Genomic DNA, 13,409 nt, shown 5'->3' on the forward strand with positions numbered 1-13,409 from the left:
CTTTTTGGGAATAGTTAGTTGAAAACAAAGCAGGTGCCAGCTCATGAAGGATCCTGCTAGCTATGCTAAGGAATGTGGGCTGCAGGCGCAAAGCCCCAGAGGGGCACTGAAAAGCTTCAAGCAGGGAGCAGCGCGACCATATTTGGGCTGTTGGATGGACCCTGGCTGCGTGTGGGTAACGGAGGGCAGTGGGAAGGGAGAAGCTGGGAGGAGGGGTCAAAGGCCTCTGGACATTATCTAGGTGACAGCTGACGCAGGCGCACTGACACCGTGAGGTAGCAGAGGTAAAAGAAGGATAATAGAAGGAAATAGAATGAATGAAACTTGAATGCCAAAGAGCAAAGGCACTGAACCCTGCGGCACATGTGGGGGAAGATGCCCAGTGCGATTCAGTATTTAAAAGGAGGTTCCAGGGAGAAGGCTGGACGGAAACTAGTCTAGGACTGGCGGCAAGGTGGAAGGTAAAGTGAAGAAAGCAGCTGAGATCCTCCAGTGCATAAGCCAAGGCTAGAATCTCGGGACCTCCGACCTTTAAGGGATGGTGGAGGAAAGGTATCCATAAGAAAGAGGAGGTATGCATTGGAGAGGAGCAGTCCCTCCAGGTATCTGGACACCCAAATTCCAAGCTGGGGGCTGGAAAAGGGGCTGGGATCACCTGGATATAGGTAGCTAGGTAGCAGTGGAGCCAGCGTTTGGAGATGGTCAGCCATGGTTGCTTTCTTGAACCACAGAATCCTAGCATTTGGAGGAGAAGAGACCTCAGAGACCATCCTTCAAACTCCTCTTTATGCAAATGAGGATGCTGAGGCAGAAAGGCAGCGATTTGTCCGAGGGCACACAGATGGTGGGCAGCAGAGCCAGGACCAAACCCAGTCTCCCTGTCTGAATTCACACGTCACCCGCAACTTTTTTCAAGACACCCAAAGCTAGCCATAACCAAGGACAGAGCAGACGCAGAGGTGTCAGGGCAGCATTCCCAAAGTGGCAGAACCCAGCGGGCAGTGCCTGATCCTGGGCCATGGGGGCCCCACCCATCTGGCATCACCTCTGCTCTGGCTCTCCCAAGGCCAGTGGTCCAGCTCACCTGAGATGACCTCCAGCAGCAGCATCAGCTTCAGGCCATCCCGGAAGTCCTCCTCGATGTTCTCGATCTGCGTCCCTGCCTTCCGGAGGTGGGAGTTGCACCATGCTGTAAACGTCTGCGCAAAGGAAAGAAGAGCAAGTGGTCAGTCTCTCCCACAAGCCACATGGTCTCTGAGGCCCTTAGGACCCGTCTGTCTCACGCCCTTTTTCCAGTTGTTCTGTATAAGGGGTTGGGCAGGCTGGTGTTGTCATCCTTGTTGGTCAAGACATCTAACCATAAAGGGCGAGAAACCCACACAGCAGAGCCCATAAAACTTCTCAGCGTGATTGTTCTGCAGTCTCCTTCAGCTCATCGCAGGACAACAGCTGAGGGGTCGCCCTGCAGGGCCAGTGGCATGGATGGGCACCAGTGGGATGGACAAAGCAGCACCTTCCTTTAACAGGTCCCCTCCCAATCTTCTTCCCATGATAGACAAGAGGGCTGTGCGTGTGCTGTCCCAAAGCTTTGGTAAGCCTGGCACACAGCTTGGGGGTGGGCAGGGGACATACTCTGATTCCTCATTTCCACCCACACTGAGAAGTGGCACGATTCCATTCTTAGCAGTTCACCTCTTAGATTATAAGGCTTAGCTTCGATCTTCACAGTTACAAGGTCGAGTACCCCAGGGGTAAAGTATTAAGCCTCATTAACACCTTAGGGTAAATAAGTTTATTAAATCCTCGTCCCCTTGGCAGCTAGCTAAAGGAAGATTAATCAGTTTTGTTGGGGACAGAGTTCAGAGGGGCAGTGTCAGAATGAAGAGAGAGAGGTAAGTACCCCCCTTGGTGTATGTGTGTGTATTTGGGGTGGGAGGTGGAGGCACCTTAAGGTGCAAAAGTACGAGCAAGAGTTTCGAAAAGGGACTGTCAGGAGACTAAATGAAAGACCATCAGCACTGTAATTTTCTGATCTGTGGGGAGAGAGCAGCAACCTTGAAGCTTCTGTATTAAGCCGACCATCAGGCAGGCCAAGCTATCCTGCGCCAACAGCACCCTCTGGTGGCTCACACGAGGAACAGGGTGACTCAACAAACATGAGAAAGAAAAAGCGTGCACTTCCATTTCGCTCGCCCATCCAAACAGAACTTGGGCAAGTGTCTCTCCCCAGCTGTCACAAACAGAGAGAAGAGCTCTCTTTCTTTAGATCCAATCTATTCCTTGGCAACTCAAGACTCCTCTGCACCAAATGGTACTCTCAACCACATGGGGGCTCAAGAGCCAACCTTCCGTCCCCCACAGCAGGGCCAGCCAGCTCTCTCCCCACCTGTCCTGCAAAGTGGCAATGGTGACAGTGTTAAATTTCTCGTAACAGCAGCAACCGCCCTGGAAATACTCCTCCTCTTCGGAAAGGTCACCCCACCACCACGTCCTCTTGCCCTGGGGAACTCCAAAGTGAAGTGGCAATAAATGGGCAGGAGAAGGGGGCAGTGCCACAGCAGTGAGTACTGGGGAGAAGAAATGGCTGCGTAGGCTTATAACCAACAGTTGACGAGCCTGTGAGCAAGAAGGGGAGACAGCAGCCCACACGAGGTGGGGACAGGGGGCCGCACTATGACACCCCTCCAACACTGGGCCTCATTCTTAAATCATATCTCACTAGAAACTCAGCAACACAGGGTACTTCCCTCTCCCTGCAAACACAGCTCCACTCTGTAGGCCAGCCCACACCCATGAGAGCCAAGAGGGCTGTGCGTGTGCTGTCCCAAAGCTTTGGTAAGCCTGGCACACAGCTTGGGGGTGGGCAGGGGACATACACTGATTCCTCAGCCTGGAGTGTCCTCTGTGTCATGCTTGGCTAACTCACACTCTTCTTCTAAGACTGGGCTAAGATATCACCTCCTCCAGAAAGCCTTCCTGATAGCCACCCGCCACATCGGGCTGATGTGTGAGTCCACGGCACCCTGCAACCCCTCTTATCATTGCCCGTATCCCACTGCATGGTGGCCACCGGTCAGCTTCACACCTGGACTCACCCTAAAGTCTCGGGGCACAGAGTCATAGACGCAGCAGTGAACAAAATAACAAAATTCCTTGCCCTGTGCAACAGACATTCTAGTGGATGTAAAAGCGAGACAACCAGGCGAAGGAGCAAGTGAGGAACCGATGCAAAGTGGGAGGGTCCTGGAAGATCCAACCACACCTGGATGGTATCAGTGCAGGGGGGTGATGGGCCAAACAGCGCTCTCAGAGACCCTCTGGAAGAGGAAGACAGCTCAGAGGAAAGGGGACGCAACAGGGCAAGAAAGAGTATCTACGAGGTCCCCTTCCTCTCATCTTGGCATTGCAAACCTAGCAGGGGATGAGAGGCTACTTAGTTTTTATTTTCACTGTGCTGTCAATTTTTTGATATAAAAAATATTACAGAATTTTTAAATCTTTAAAATAAATATGAATTTGTCTGTAGTTCCTTATTCTCTCCCAGCTGTCATGTGCCTGTATATGCACTTCTGCCCGGGTGTCATCACACTGAACGTTGACGGGGGCGGGCGGTCATTTACCACCATCTTGCATCTCCACAGCACCTTACTCTCATCTCCCTCCCAGGCCCACACTCAGCTTCTGCCTGGGGTTTCCTGCTGACTTGGCAGGAAGTGGGTCAGCCCAGCAGCTCAAAGGGATAGTTTTCAGGTCCAGTGGGGCCGGGGTCCTGGTGGGAATCCCCAGCCCCCCTTCAGCTGGAGGGGCTGTGAAATCTCACTGTTTACCACCCAGTCGTGGAGAGGGGATGGGGTGAAAGGAAGGAAGAAGAGGCCACGTGGGTAAAAAGGTACCACTTTTGCAAGAGGAAAAGTGCTGTTGAAAGCAGCCAGCCCCATTTCCTGGAGAAGCCAGTCCCAGAGCCCTGGAGGCTGACACGCACCTGTGTTTGCTCAGACTCCCCACACAAAGCCCTGCCTCTGAGGCCTCAGGGGCTGCACTCGGTTAAAACCCCAAGCCCCCTTCCCGGCCCCTACAGGAGGCTGCTATGAAGGGGCCTCTGAGCACCTCCCCAGCAAGCAGCTCGAAGCTCAGGCCATGGAGGAAAGGGTAACTCAGTGATTAGGAACACGCACCTGGGGGGCACCAGATCCGGTTCAGCGCTCAGACCCACTCTTTACCAGTCTGCAGGTGAGACCTGCCGACTCACCTCCCTAAACCTCGGGTCCCTTAGCAGCAAAATAGGGATAGTAACAGCACGCTATAAAAGTCAGGCGGATTAACTGGAAAATATTTATAAAGTGCCTACCACGTAACACAAGCTCAGTAAATGGTAGGAGGGAGGAGAAAAGCTAGCTCCCCTGGAAGCTCCGGGGGAAGGGGCTCAGAGGACTCGGCCCCCCGTGCTCCCAGCCCACACCCTTCTCCCGGCCTCCAGCCACTAAACTCCGTTCCTGGGTTCCACCCTGGCAAGTGCCGCGCTGTGTCCCCAAGATGACACCTTGTGTCTGGGGACTCTTTTTCTTTGAACAGGTGCTGATGTGTTATGGGGGGAGGGCTAAGGTTGCGGTATGGGGGCAGAAAGCCTGTGACTTTGACCGTGGCCTTGTGGATCCCCAGCAGAGGAGGCTGACGGGGCCTGGGAGGGGGAGACAGCAGGGTCAGGAGCGAGGTCCTGCACGTACACCGCACAGCCACGCTCTCTCCTCCGGCACAGGCAGGCCCTAGACTTGAAGCCTGAGCTCCCACATTATGACAGAGGGGGACACCTGCCGCTTAGCAGGAGGAAAAGCGAACAGCGAGGAGATAGGAGGAACTGACGGGCCTTCCGTGGACCCACTCTGTTGCAGAATGAGCTCGGGTATGCAGACAGGTCTCAGGAAAAAGGGCCTGGGCACCATGCTGGAAGTGCTCCCAGAGCTACGGTGAGGGCTACTTAGCTCTCTTCTCAGCAGCCTCTCTCCGCACTTCACCTACCTCCAGCCCCACTGCACAGCCTCGGAGGGCCCTGGACAGAGAGGGAGGGGCTGGCAGAGAACCCAGACTCCTGCTCAACTTCTCACTGACCTTGAAGCATCTACCCATGTTTAATCTGGCATAAAGGTGATTTTAAGGAGACACAGAGTTTAACTATCCAGTACTGTAGTCCAAGGTTGCAAATGGGCCTGGCCAGGCTCCAACCCAACAGGGAGTGAGAGAGAGTACAGGACACTTGAGCCGGGCCAAGGTCCATGGAGTTGATGGAGAGAGAAGCATCTTTGTCTACCTTCTCTGTGGGTCTCACAGTCCTGCTTTCACACAAAATCCTCTAAGGGCTTTGCATTATATCTTTAACAAGTATCCTATCCATATATTTCCTTTTCTTTTTTTTTTTTTTGGCTACCCCAAGTGGCTTACAAGATCTTAGTCCCCCAACCAGGGATCAAACCCAGGCCCCAGGCAGTGAAAGCGCCGAATCCTAACCACTGGACCGCCAGGGAATTCCCTATATTTCCTTTAAAATGTGTTGAGAAGGCAAGTGGCTTTTGAGAACATGCTCTCCCTACTCCCCAGCTCGTATGCACTAGAATGCGACTTTAGTCACACAGGCCTCTTTGAGCCTCAGCTTTCACGCTGTAAACTAGAGACAACAGCATCTGCCAGGCAGGACTGCAATGAAGGTTAAATAATAATACAGTGTATTTTGCCACAACCAAAAAACCTAGGAAAAATGATAATGTTAACATATTAATATTGTTAATTTATATTAATAACGATAATATAATATTAATGTGTGTTTGAAATACATTAAGTGTGTAAGAAGTAGTCACTACCGTCATCATTATTATCTAAATTTTAGATTCTAAAAGGTGTCTGAATAATCACACTCAGCTGGGATCTGGGGTACAGAGGATTACCCCATAAGCATGAGTCAGGGGCTGAGCTTTTGAAGTCAAGTGGCATTCAGAGTCTTGACCTTGGTGGGAGGAGGGAGTGGTAAAACACAAGATGCTGAGCACAGGAAGATCACAGGACTTGCTTAAGATCACTCCACAGAGGGAATTCCCTGGCAGTCCAGTGGTTAGGACTCCGTGCTTTCACTGCTAAGGGCGCGAGCTCAGTCCCTGGTTGGGGAACTAAGATCCCGCAAGCCGCGAGGTGTGGCCAAAATCTTTTAATTTTTTTAATTTAAAAATAAAAATCACTCCACAGAGCAAGAATCCAAGAGCCTGGAAGGATTCAATCACTCTGAAGACAAGGCAAACCCCCGTCCATCAGCTTCTAGCCAGGTGGCAACCTTGGGCAAGTGAGTCAACATGGCTCTGCCTCAAGGCACTAGTCTGTAAAACGGGGTAATAACCGCATGGGGTTGGTGGAGAATTCAATAAGATAATCCACTTAACACACGGAAAACAAGGTCTGGAACACAGTGACTGCTCCATAATTACCTATCATTACTGGTACCACAATAATTAGAGATAACTATTACAAGTTCATGCTGTCCAACACATGTCATCAAAGAATGTTAGAGCTGGAAGAGATGCTTGGCACACCTGAGTCAAAACCCTCACTTTACAACTGAGGACACATGGACCAGAGAGGGTGAGTGACTTTTCCCAGGCCACACAGCTGGATATGTTCACAACCTGGCCTCCTGACTCCCAGTCCCGTATACTTTTCTGCTCCACCAGGACGACGTGGTTTTCAGGTGCAGGTGTGGGTGGGGTGCTGGAAGGGAACAGCAGAACCAAGGGCAGACAGGTGGGCTGAATCTTGTGGCATGTCACTGAAAAACAGGTCACTGTGAAGTGAAAACACCACCCAGAGGGAACCTGGGTGACTCCGGTCAGCACTGGCACAGAGAGTCTTGAGTTGATGGACCATCAACTGGCATGGGAAGGGCATGGGATGGGCAGTCTCTCTGGAGGCAGCGTGATGGAGAGAGGCAAAGGGAGCATAGTCCCAAGGCAGGTAGCTGGTTGTCCACAGGTGGAAGATCGTTCTGGATGGTGAGCGGATCAGAAACATGTCTTTGAGGAGAATTCTGGGAACTGGGGCCCTTTGACCAGGAAGAGAGAAAAGTGGACTCAGGGCCTCATCCTAAATATTTGAAAGACCCTCCCATGGACGAGCGAATAAACTTGTTGGGTGCAGCCCCGGGCAGAACAAGGCAGGCAGTAATGGTGAGGAACGTGGATTCTAGAGCAAGACTCACCTGGATCTAATCCCATCTCTGGCCCTGAGTAAACTTGGGCAAGTGACATCACTTCTCCAACCCTCAATCTCCACATCTGTAAAATGGGTATAATAATAGAACCTGCCTCGAAGGGTTGTGTGGATCAGTGCAGCAACACATGGCAAGTGCTAAGCACAATCACCCACACATGAGGCTCGATAAATGGTAGCTACTATTATTAGGATCAAGGATAGGAAGCTGCAGGGAAGACTCGAGTTCAATGTAATAAAGAACAGACCAAACGCTGGATATACAGTGCATTACCCACCAAAGGCATGTGTTTGGTGAGGGTGCTGGGAGAGGATTCAAGCTCCCCCTGGGGGCTGAGCTAAGTAGGTCCCTTATAATGTTGATTCTTCGAGAGCCCAAGGTAGCCCTTGAAAAGTTGGGTTAGAGATGTGTTTGAAGAGTTCAGTTAGACCAAGAGTCACACACTGAAATGTCTGAGCAGGGTTTCTCAACCTCAATACCGTTGATATTTTGGGTTAGTTACTTCTTTGTTAAGGGTTTGGGGCCTGTCTTATGCATCATAGGATGTTCAGCAGCATTCCTGGACCCTACCCACTAGATGCAGGTAACATCCTCCACCTCAAGTTGTGACAACCAAAAATCACCCCTGGTTGAGAATCTAGTCTGGAGGAGACAAGCACATATGCCATTAATAATAATAATAATAATAATAATAATAATAATAATGGCAGTATCTAACATCTGTTGAGTACTTGCTCTTGCTAGACCCTCTTCTGAGTGCTTTACCCCCTTTCACTCAATCTTCAAAACAACATTACAAGGCAGGTGCTATTATTTTCCGCATTTTACAGATGAGAAAACTAAGGCACAAAGAGGTTTAATAAAAGGCCAAAGGGGAAAGTGTAAGGAAAGTGGGACTGGCGAGTGCCCTTGCCTCCATGTGCACTCATGGATTTCTCTTGAAACAGTGGCCCTCTCGGGCTATCCTTTGGGTTTCCACTCAGGAGAGCAACATGGGCACAGAGAACTGGTCCCGAGCATACACGGTGATAATGGCAGTTAGAACACAATCTCGGTATCAGGGCAGGTGTGGTGAGGGGATGGGAGGCGTCTCTCCTTGGCTCATATGGGAATGTGCGTCCTCAGGTGCCAGACCTCCAATGAAGAGGAGCCAGAAATCTGGACTTTTATGTGAGTCTTCTCATTTTTAAACGCTGGTCCAACTTAAAAATAAGACATCCCACAGCCCCTCAAAAGATAGGAGCAGGCTAAATCTGAATTAAGACTGACAGGGTCTCTGGTTCCACAGTGGGAAAACGTGAAAACTTTCTAAGTCTCCTAACAAAAGAGTTACCACACAGGAATGAATGGCGTGTTAACGCAAGCAGACAGCTGTGCCCAGCACGGTTAACATTCCTCACAGACCACCACCGGCATCAGCCATCCGGGAATCTGCAAGCAAAAACTGAGAGAACTTTCCGTGAGGGGCCACAGGAGTTCTCCTTGTTTGGGTTGATCAAGGACCCACACCTGTCACCAGGGACGACAATCAGATGTGTGTCCCCCCATACACACACACACGTGCACACACACCACGTTTTGTGAATTCAAACGAAGGTACCAATTTTCATTTATTACATCTGCAAAAATAAGTTTCTGCTGATTCCCATTAAAGGGTGGGTACAGTGGCCTAGCCGCAACACGTCACAGCAGGTAGGCTGATTCGATACAACTCCCGTGGAAGGCAACTCGCCGAGGGGAGCTAAAACGGGCATAACCTTTAGCCCAATGCTGGGACACTATCCTGGGTAAATATCGCTCAAGAAAGAGAAGGGTCATGGGCACAAAGACATCCTCGCCAGCATTACTTGAGAGGAAACAATTAGAAACAGCCCCAAATTCTATTAATAAAGTATTAGTTAAATAAATTATGGTTCATCCACTTAATGGAACACTAGACGGCCAAAATGATGGGTTCTGAAACTATATATTATTATGGGAAAAGGCTGATATGTAATTACCGAGAAAGCAGGATACGAAACTGTATGTACCACAGGCTTAAAACCACGTGAGCGATCACAGGAACGAGAGAAAACGATGGAGACAAAACCCATCCCGACGCAAGCAGTGCTTGTGCTCCTGTAACTGAATGGCGATGACTTTCTTTCCTTGCCCAGCCGTCTGCAAATGTGGTCGGCAATCCCCACCTCCTCCCTGCCCTTCTCCCTGCTAGCACTCCTCTGTGATGTGTACTCTCCTCAGCGCACAAGCCAGGCCATCCACACCTGGCTGACCTCTCCATTGGTCCTGAGTAAACAAGATAACGCACCTGCAGCCAAAATGAGGTCGGCTCAGCGGGTGGAAGGACACCAGTGCCACCCCACTGGCCACCAGGCCCCAGGCTCGCGTACCGACCACACCTCTCCCAGGCACATCCTCCTGCTCCCCTGGGATCCTGACACTCGACACCAGCCCCGGTTCACTCCAGGGGAGCTACTGTTCAGAGCACAGGGGTCAGGAAACCTGGGCTCTGCCCTGGCTCAGCCAGGCATGCATGTGACCTCATATGTATCACCTCAACCCCTTCCAGCTATGTAACCCCAAATGAGTCCCAGACCCTGCAGGTCAGAGCCCAGCAACTTGTCCCATCATAACGTGCAAAAGTAAAAGACACAACCAAGTAGAGCACCCAGGGACAATCTTCAGCTCCCATGTAGGGCTGATTGCGATTGATGGGCTCTGCTCCTGGTCAGAGGCCAATAAATCCCACAGGGGCGGTTTCACCTCAATGGCTCAACGCATGATCAGGGTTTCGGTCTCAAGACTGCCTACCCCTCACAAAAAGACACCTGTTATTAGTTTACTGGATAGTCCATAGAAGCTTTATGCCAGAATATCCCGGGAGGGACACACAGGACTTGGCACAGTGGCTGCCTCCAGGGAGGGGAGCTCGGAGGCTCCTGACAGGGGACGGTGGGGCGTTTTCTTGTCACAGAATACGCTTTTGTTTCCTTTGAATTTTATACCATGTGCAGTCATTATCTGTTAAAACAAACAAACAAAAAGCCATGCAAATCTAAGAAAAGTCTGTGTGTATACGTTTATCAGACCTCTGGATGGGATAGAGGGAACTTCCCATTTCTCTGGGATTACTTGGGATGGGGGGGGAGGAGGGGTGGTGGTGGTGGTCAGGGCTCATGAATTCTCGGGGGGAAAAAACAAATGTTTCCAGATTTTCAAAGAATAGGAAGAGTTGAAAAAGGAAAAATTCTTCCATCTATTTAAAAGAATTAGTAATAGAATAAAATATTATATAGAGAAAGGGTTGTGAAAAACTTTGAAGTGCCTTATCAGTGTAAACTATTATAAGGAAAGTCATAATTAGGGACCAGGACGTGAAGATAAAGCAGCAATTACACCCACATGTCCACCCCAACAGACAGCAAACTGTTAACTGCGGGGGGAGATGAAGGGCAGTACCCCCTGGCCCAGTGGCCCAGAAAAACCCACGCAAGTTTCTAAGCCTCTTGCAGGTGGTACAGGGCTTCCTGTACAAGCTGGCTTCTCATCGGATGATTTTCCCCTCCCTGGAGCACACAGCAACCAGGACCCTGGTCCTGGTCTAGGCTCATCAACTGAGAAATCAGTTCAGCGGCCCTGCGATCTCCACACCCTTCTGGGCGGGCGTCCTGCCATGGCTGTCAGTCACAGCCCACCCTCCTCTGCCACTCTTGGCCACCATGCGCAAGCGTCAGGCCAGGGCCCCTTGAGAGCTCAGGGCCGAGGTCTCTGCAGCATTTGCCGGCCTGGGGGAGGTCACTGTGGACCAGCCAGGGAGCACTCTCTCTCTCAGGCCACCGTGGAGTCCCTCTGACCCCCGCACGTGGCCAGCCTGGCCAGGGCGTGGGCACTGGGTGGCTTGTCTAAGCAAAGGCCTGCCAGCAGTGATCTCAGATGCCCAGTGTTCCGGTAACGTAAATAGAAGTATCTGGTTAACTTATCAAGGGCTGGCTGCCAGCCTTTCAAAGCAAGCAGTCAGCTGGTTCACTCACAGATGAAAAGCAGAGTCCTCAAGAACATCTCCACCCAGATCTGTTTACTTTCCACCCCTGGGAGTGGTGCTGAACCACCAGGCGGTTTCCTCTGCTCTGAAAGGGCACCTCTCTAACCGCTTGCCCCCAAAGCCATGCAAATGTTGGGGCCCTGGAAACTCAGAGGCAGGTGGCTGGAAGCTCCCAAAGGAGCTGGACTCTGTAACTGGAAAGAGCTGGGCCCCCGCCTACACCTCTCATTAGCTCTGTCTCTTTGTACAAGATTCTCATTCTCAGCCTCAGGATGCCCATCTGTAAAATGGGGATAACAAGACCTATGACGGCACAGCATTAAAGAGGACCAAATTAGACCTCATGTGCTTAGAGACTCTGGTGCTCTGTTCACAACAGATGCTTAAAAAACGTTAATCCAGCTGGCCTTTGTCACTCAGTGGCTGTGTGGCTTTAATGAACCTGTCTAGGACTCAATTACTTCATCTGACAAATGGGGATACATAATATCACAAGTTTGTGGGGTTGTTGTCAGAATGAGGGCAATGGAAGCAAAATAGCTGGTCGTCAGAAAAGGGCAGGAGCCTCATAAATGTCCTCTGTCCTACTGCTCTCACTTCCCATTCCCTTTCTAGTCAATCAAAGTTAATCATTCACAGAGCTCTACAGGTTGGGAAGAAAGAGGTCTGTTATTTCTCTCCTACTGACTGATGAGGAAACCCTGAGACCAGCCCCCGGCCAGGGTGAGGAGAACAGGAGAAGGAGGAACAGGGGCCTGTGTTTCCGGTTCATGTCCACCTGCAGCCCGTTTCGGGAGACACAGCACCAGACGCCCGGAGGGTCGCCAAGGCCACAAGGCCAAAGCACAGGTGGCCAGACGGCTCATTCTAGGAGGTGATTTGACCTAATGACCACACCCTGGTGGGAGAGAGGAGAGCTGCCAGCCCCTCCACGAGGCCCAGGCACCCCTTCTCACCAAGGCCCTTGGAAAGCAGCCCGGTGCCTTCCCACAGGTGCAGGCAGAACCTGGGGCTCCTGAGAGAATTCAGGGCCGTTTTAAAAGTCAGGTGGCACGAGATTCCAGTGAAGAAACAAGGCCTGTCCTCTCAGCTCCTGGCCAAGGAGCATCAGCTGCCCCCACCAGTCTGCCACCATCCACAGCCTGGCCTCTCCTGGGGACCAAAGAGCCACAGCAATGGTCCAGCCATCAGCAGGCTCTGTCACTATGGCCTTTGGGATCCTGGACTCGCTGAGCCTCAGTCTCCACATCAGTAAGACAAAGACAAAAAAGAGTGTCTACCCTGTGCGGCTATCCTGAGGGAGGGCTGTGTGAGCTAAAACAGAAGGCTTAGCCCCGTGCCAGATGCAGACTAAGTGCTCACTGGATGTTAAAAAACCAAAAATGTATCTACAGAGGCAGAAATAGAGTAGTGGTAGCTTAGGGCTGCGGGGGGGCGGGTGATAAGCTAAGGGGGATGGGGTTTCTTTTAGAAGTGATGAAAATGATCTAAAATTGACTGCAGTAATGGTTGCACGTATCTGTGACTATGCTAAAAACTTTACATTGTATACTTTAAATGGGTGAATTGTACAGTATGTGAATTATATGTCAATAAAGCTATTATTAAAAAAAAAAAACTAAAATATTCCAGAACCCCACTAAGTCTTTTATCAAGGGGTTTTTGTTGTGTTTTGTTTACCCATTTGGCCCACTGGCAAGAAACCAGGCAAAAGGCAGGCCCCAGACACTCGCTCTCTCCAGGTACTGAGGTAACTGAGACCAAGATTCTAAGGTGGGAGGTCTGGTCTCACCTTCGGGGATATGTAGCACTTGGGCCAGGCCTGAACTGTGTGGGCTTTAGGCGCCACTGGCCTTGTCGATGCCTCCCCAGGGAGTGGTTACTCTGACGAGCAGGTCACGCCCCAGGACATCTGCTTAACCATCAAAGGCCTGTTGGCTCCTCCTGGGCACACTTGACACTACTTACGGAGGCCAGTGTGAGAACAGCCTGCTCCCCACTGCCGACCCCAAGGTTGGGCCTGCCTATGACACCTCCCACACGTCTGGAGTCCGATTCCGGCCCCTGTGGGTCTGACAGCACACAGGTCTTGTGGGCTGCAGCTCACAGGAATGGCCCACA

The 13,409-nt window shown here is 51.1% G+C and overlaps 1 protein-coding gene across 3 annotated transcripts in view; it reads right to left on the reverse strand.

The window, feature by feature from the left end:
• Nucleotides 1–13,409, reverse strand: part of ACTN1 (actinin alpha 1) — a 95,083-nt gene that overhangs the window by 41,576 nt on the left and 40,098 nt on the right. For all 3 annotated transcript variants that reach the window (XM_059914497.1, XM_059914498.1, XM_059914496.1), the window contains exon 2: nt 1,085–1,199. In XM_059914497.1, the coding sequence (XP_059770480.1) occupies nt 1,085–1,199 (115 nt within the window). The remainder of the gene's footprint in view (nt 1–1,084; nt 1,200–13,409) is intronic.

The sequence above is a fragment of the Balaenoptera ricei genome, chromosome 2 (assembly GCF_028023285.1).
Source record: "Balaenoptera ricei isolate mBalRic1 chromosome 2, mBalRic1.hap2, whole genome shotgun sequence".
Classification (NCBI taxonomy): Eukaryota; Metazoa; Chordata; class Mammalia; order Artiodactyla; family Balaenopteridae; genus Balaenoptera; species Balaenoptera ricei.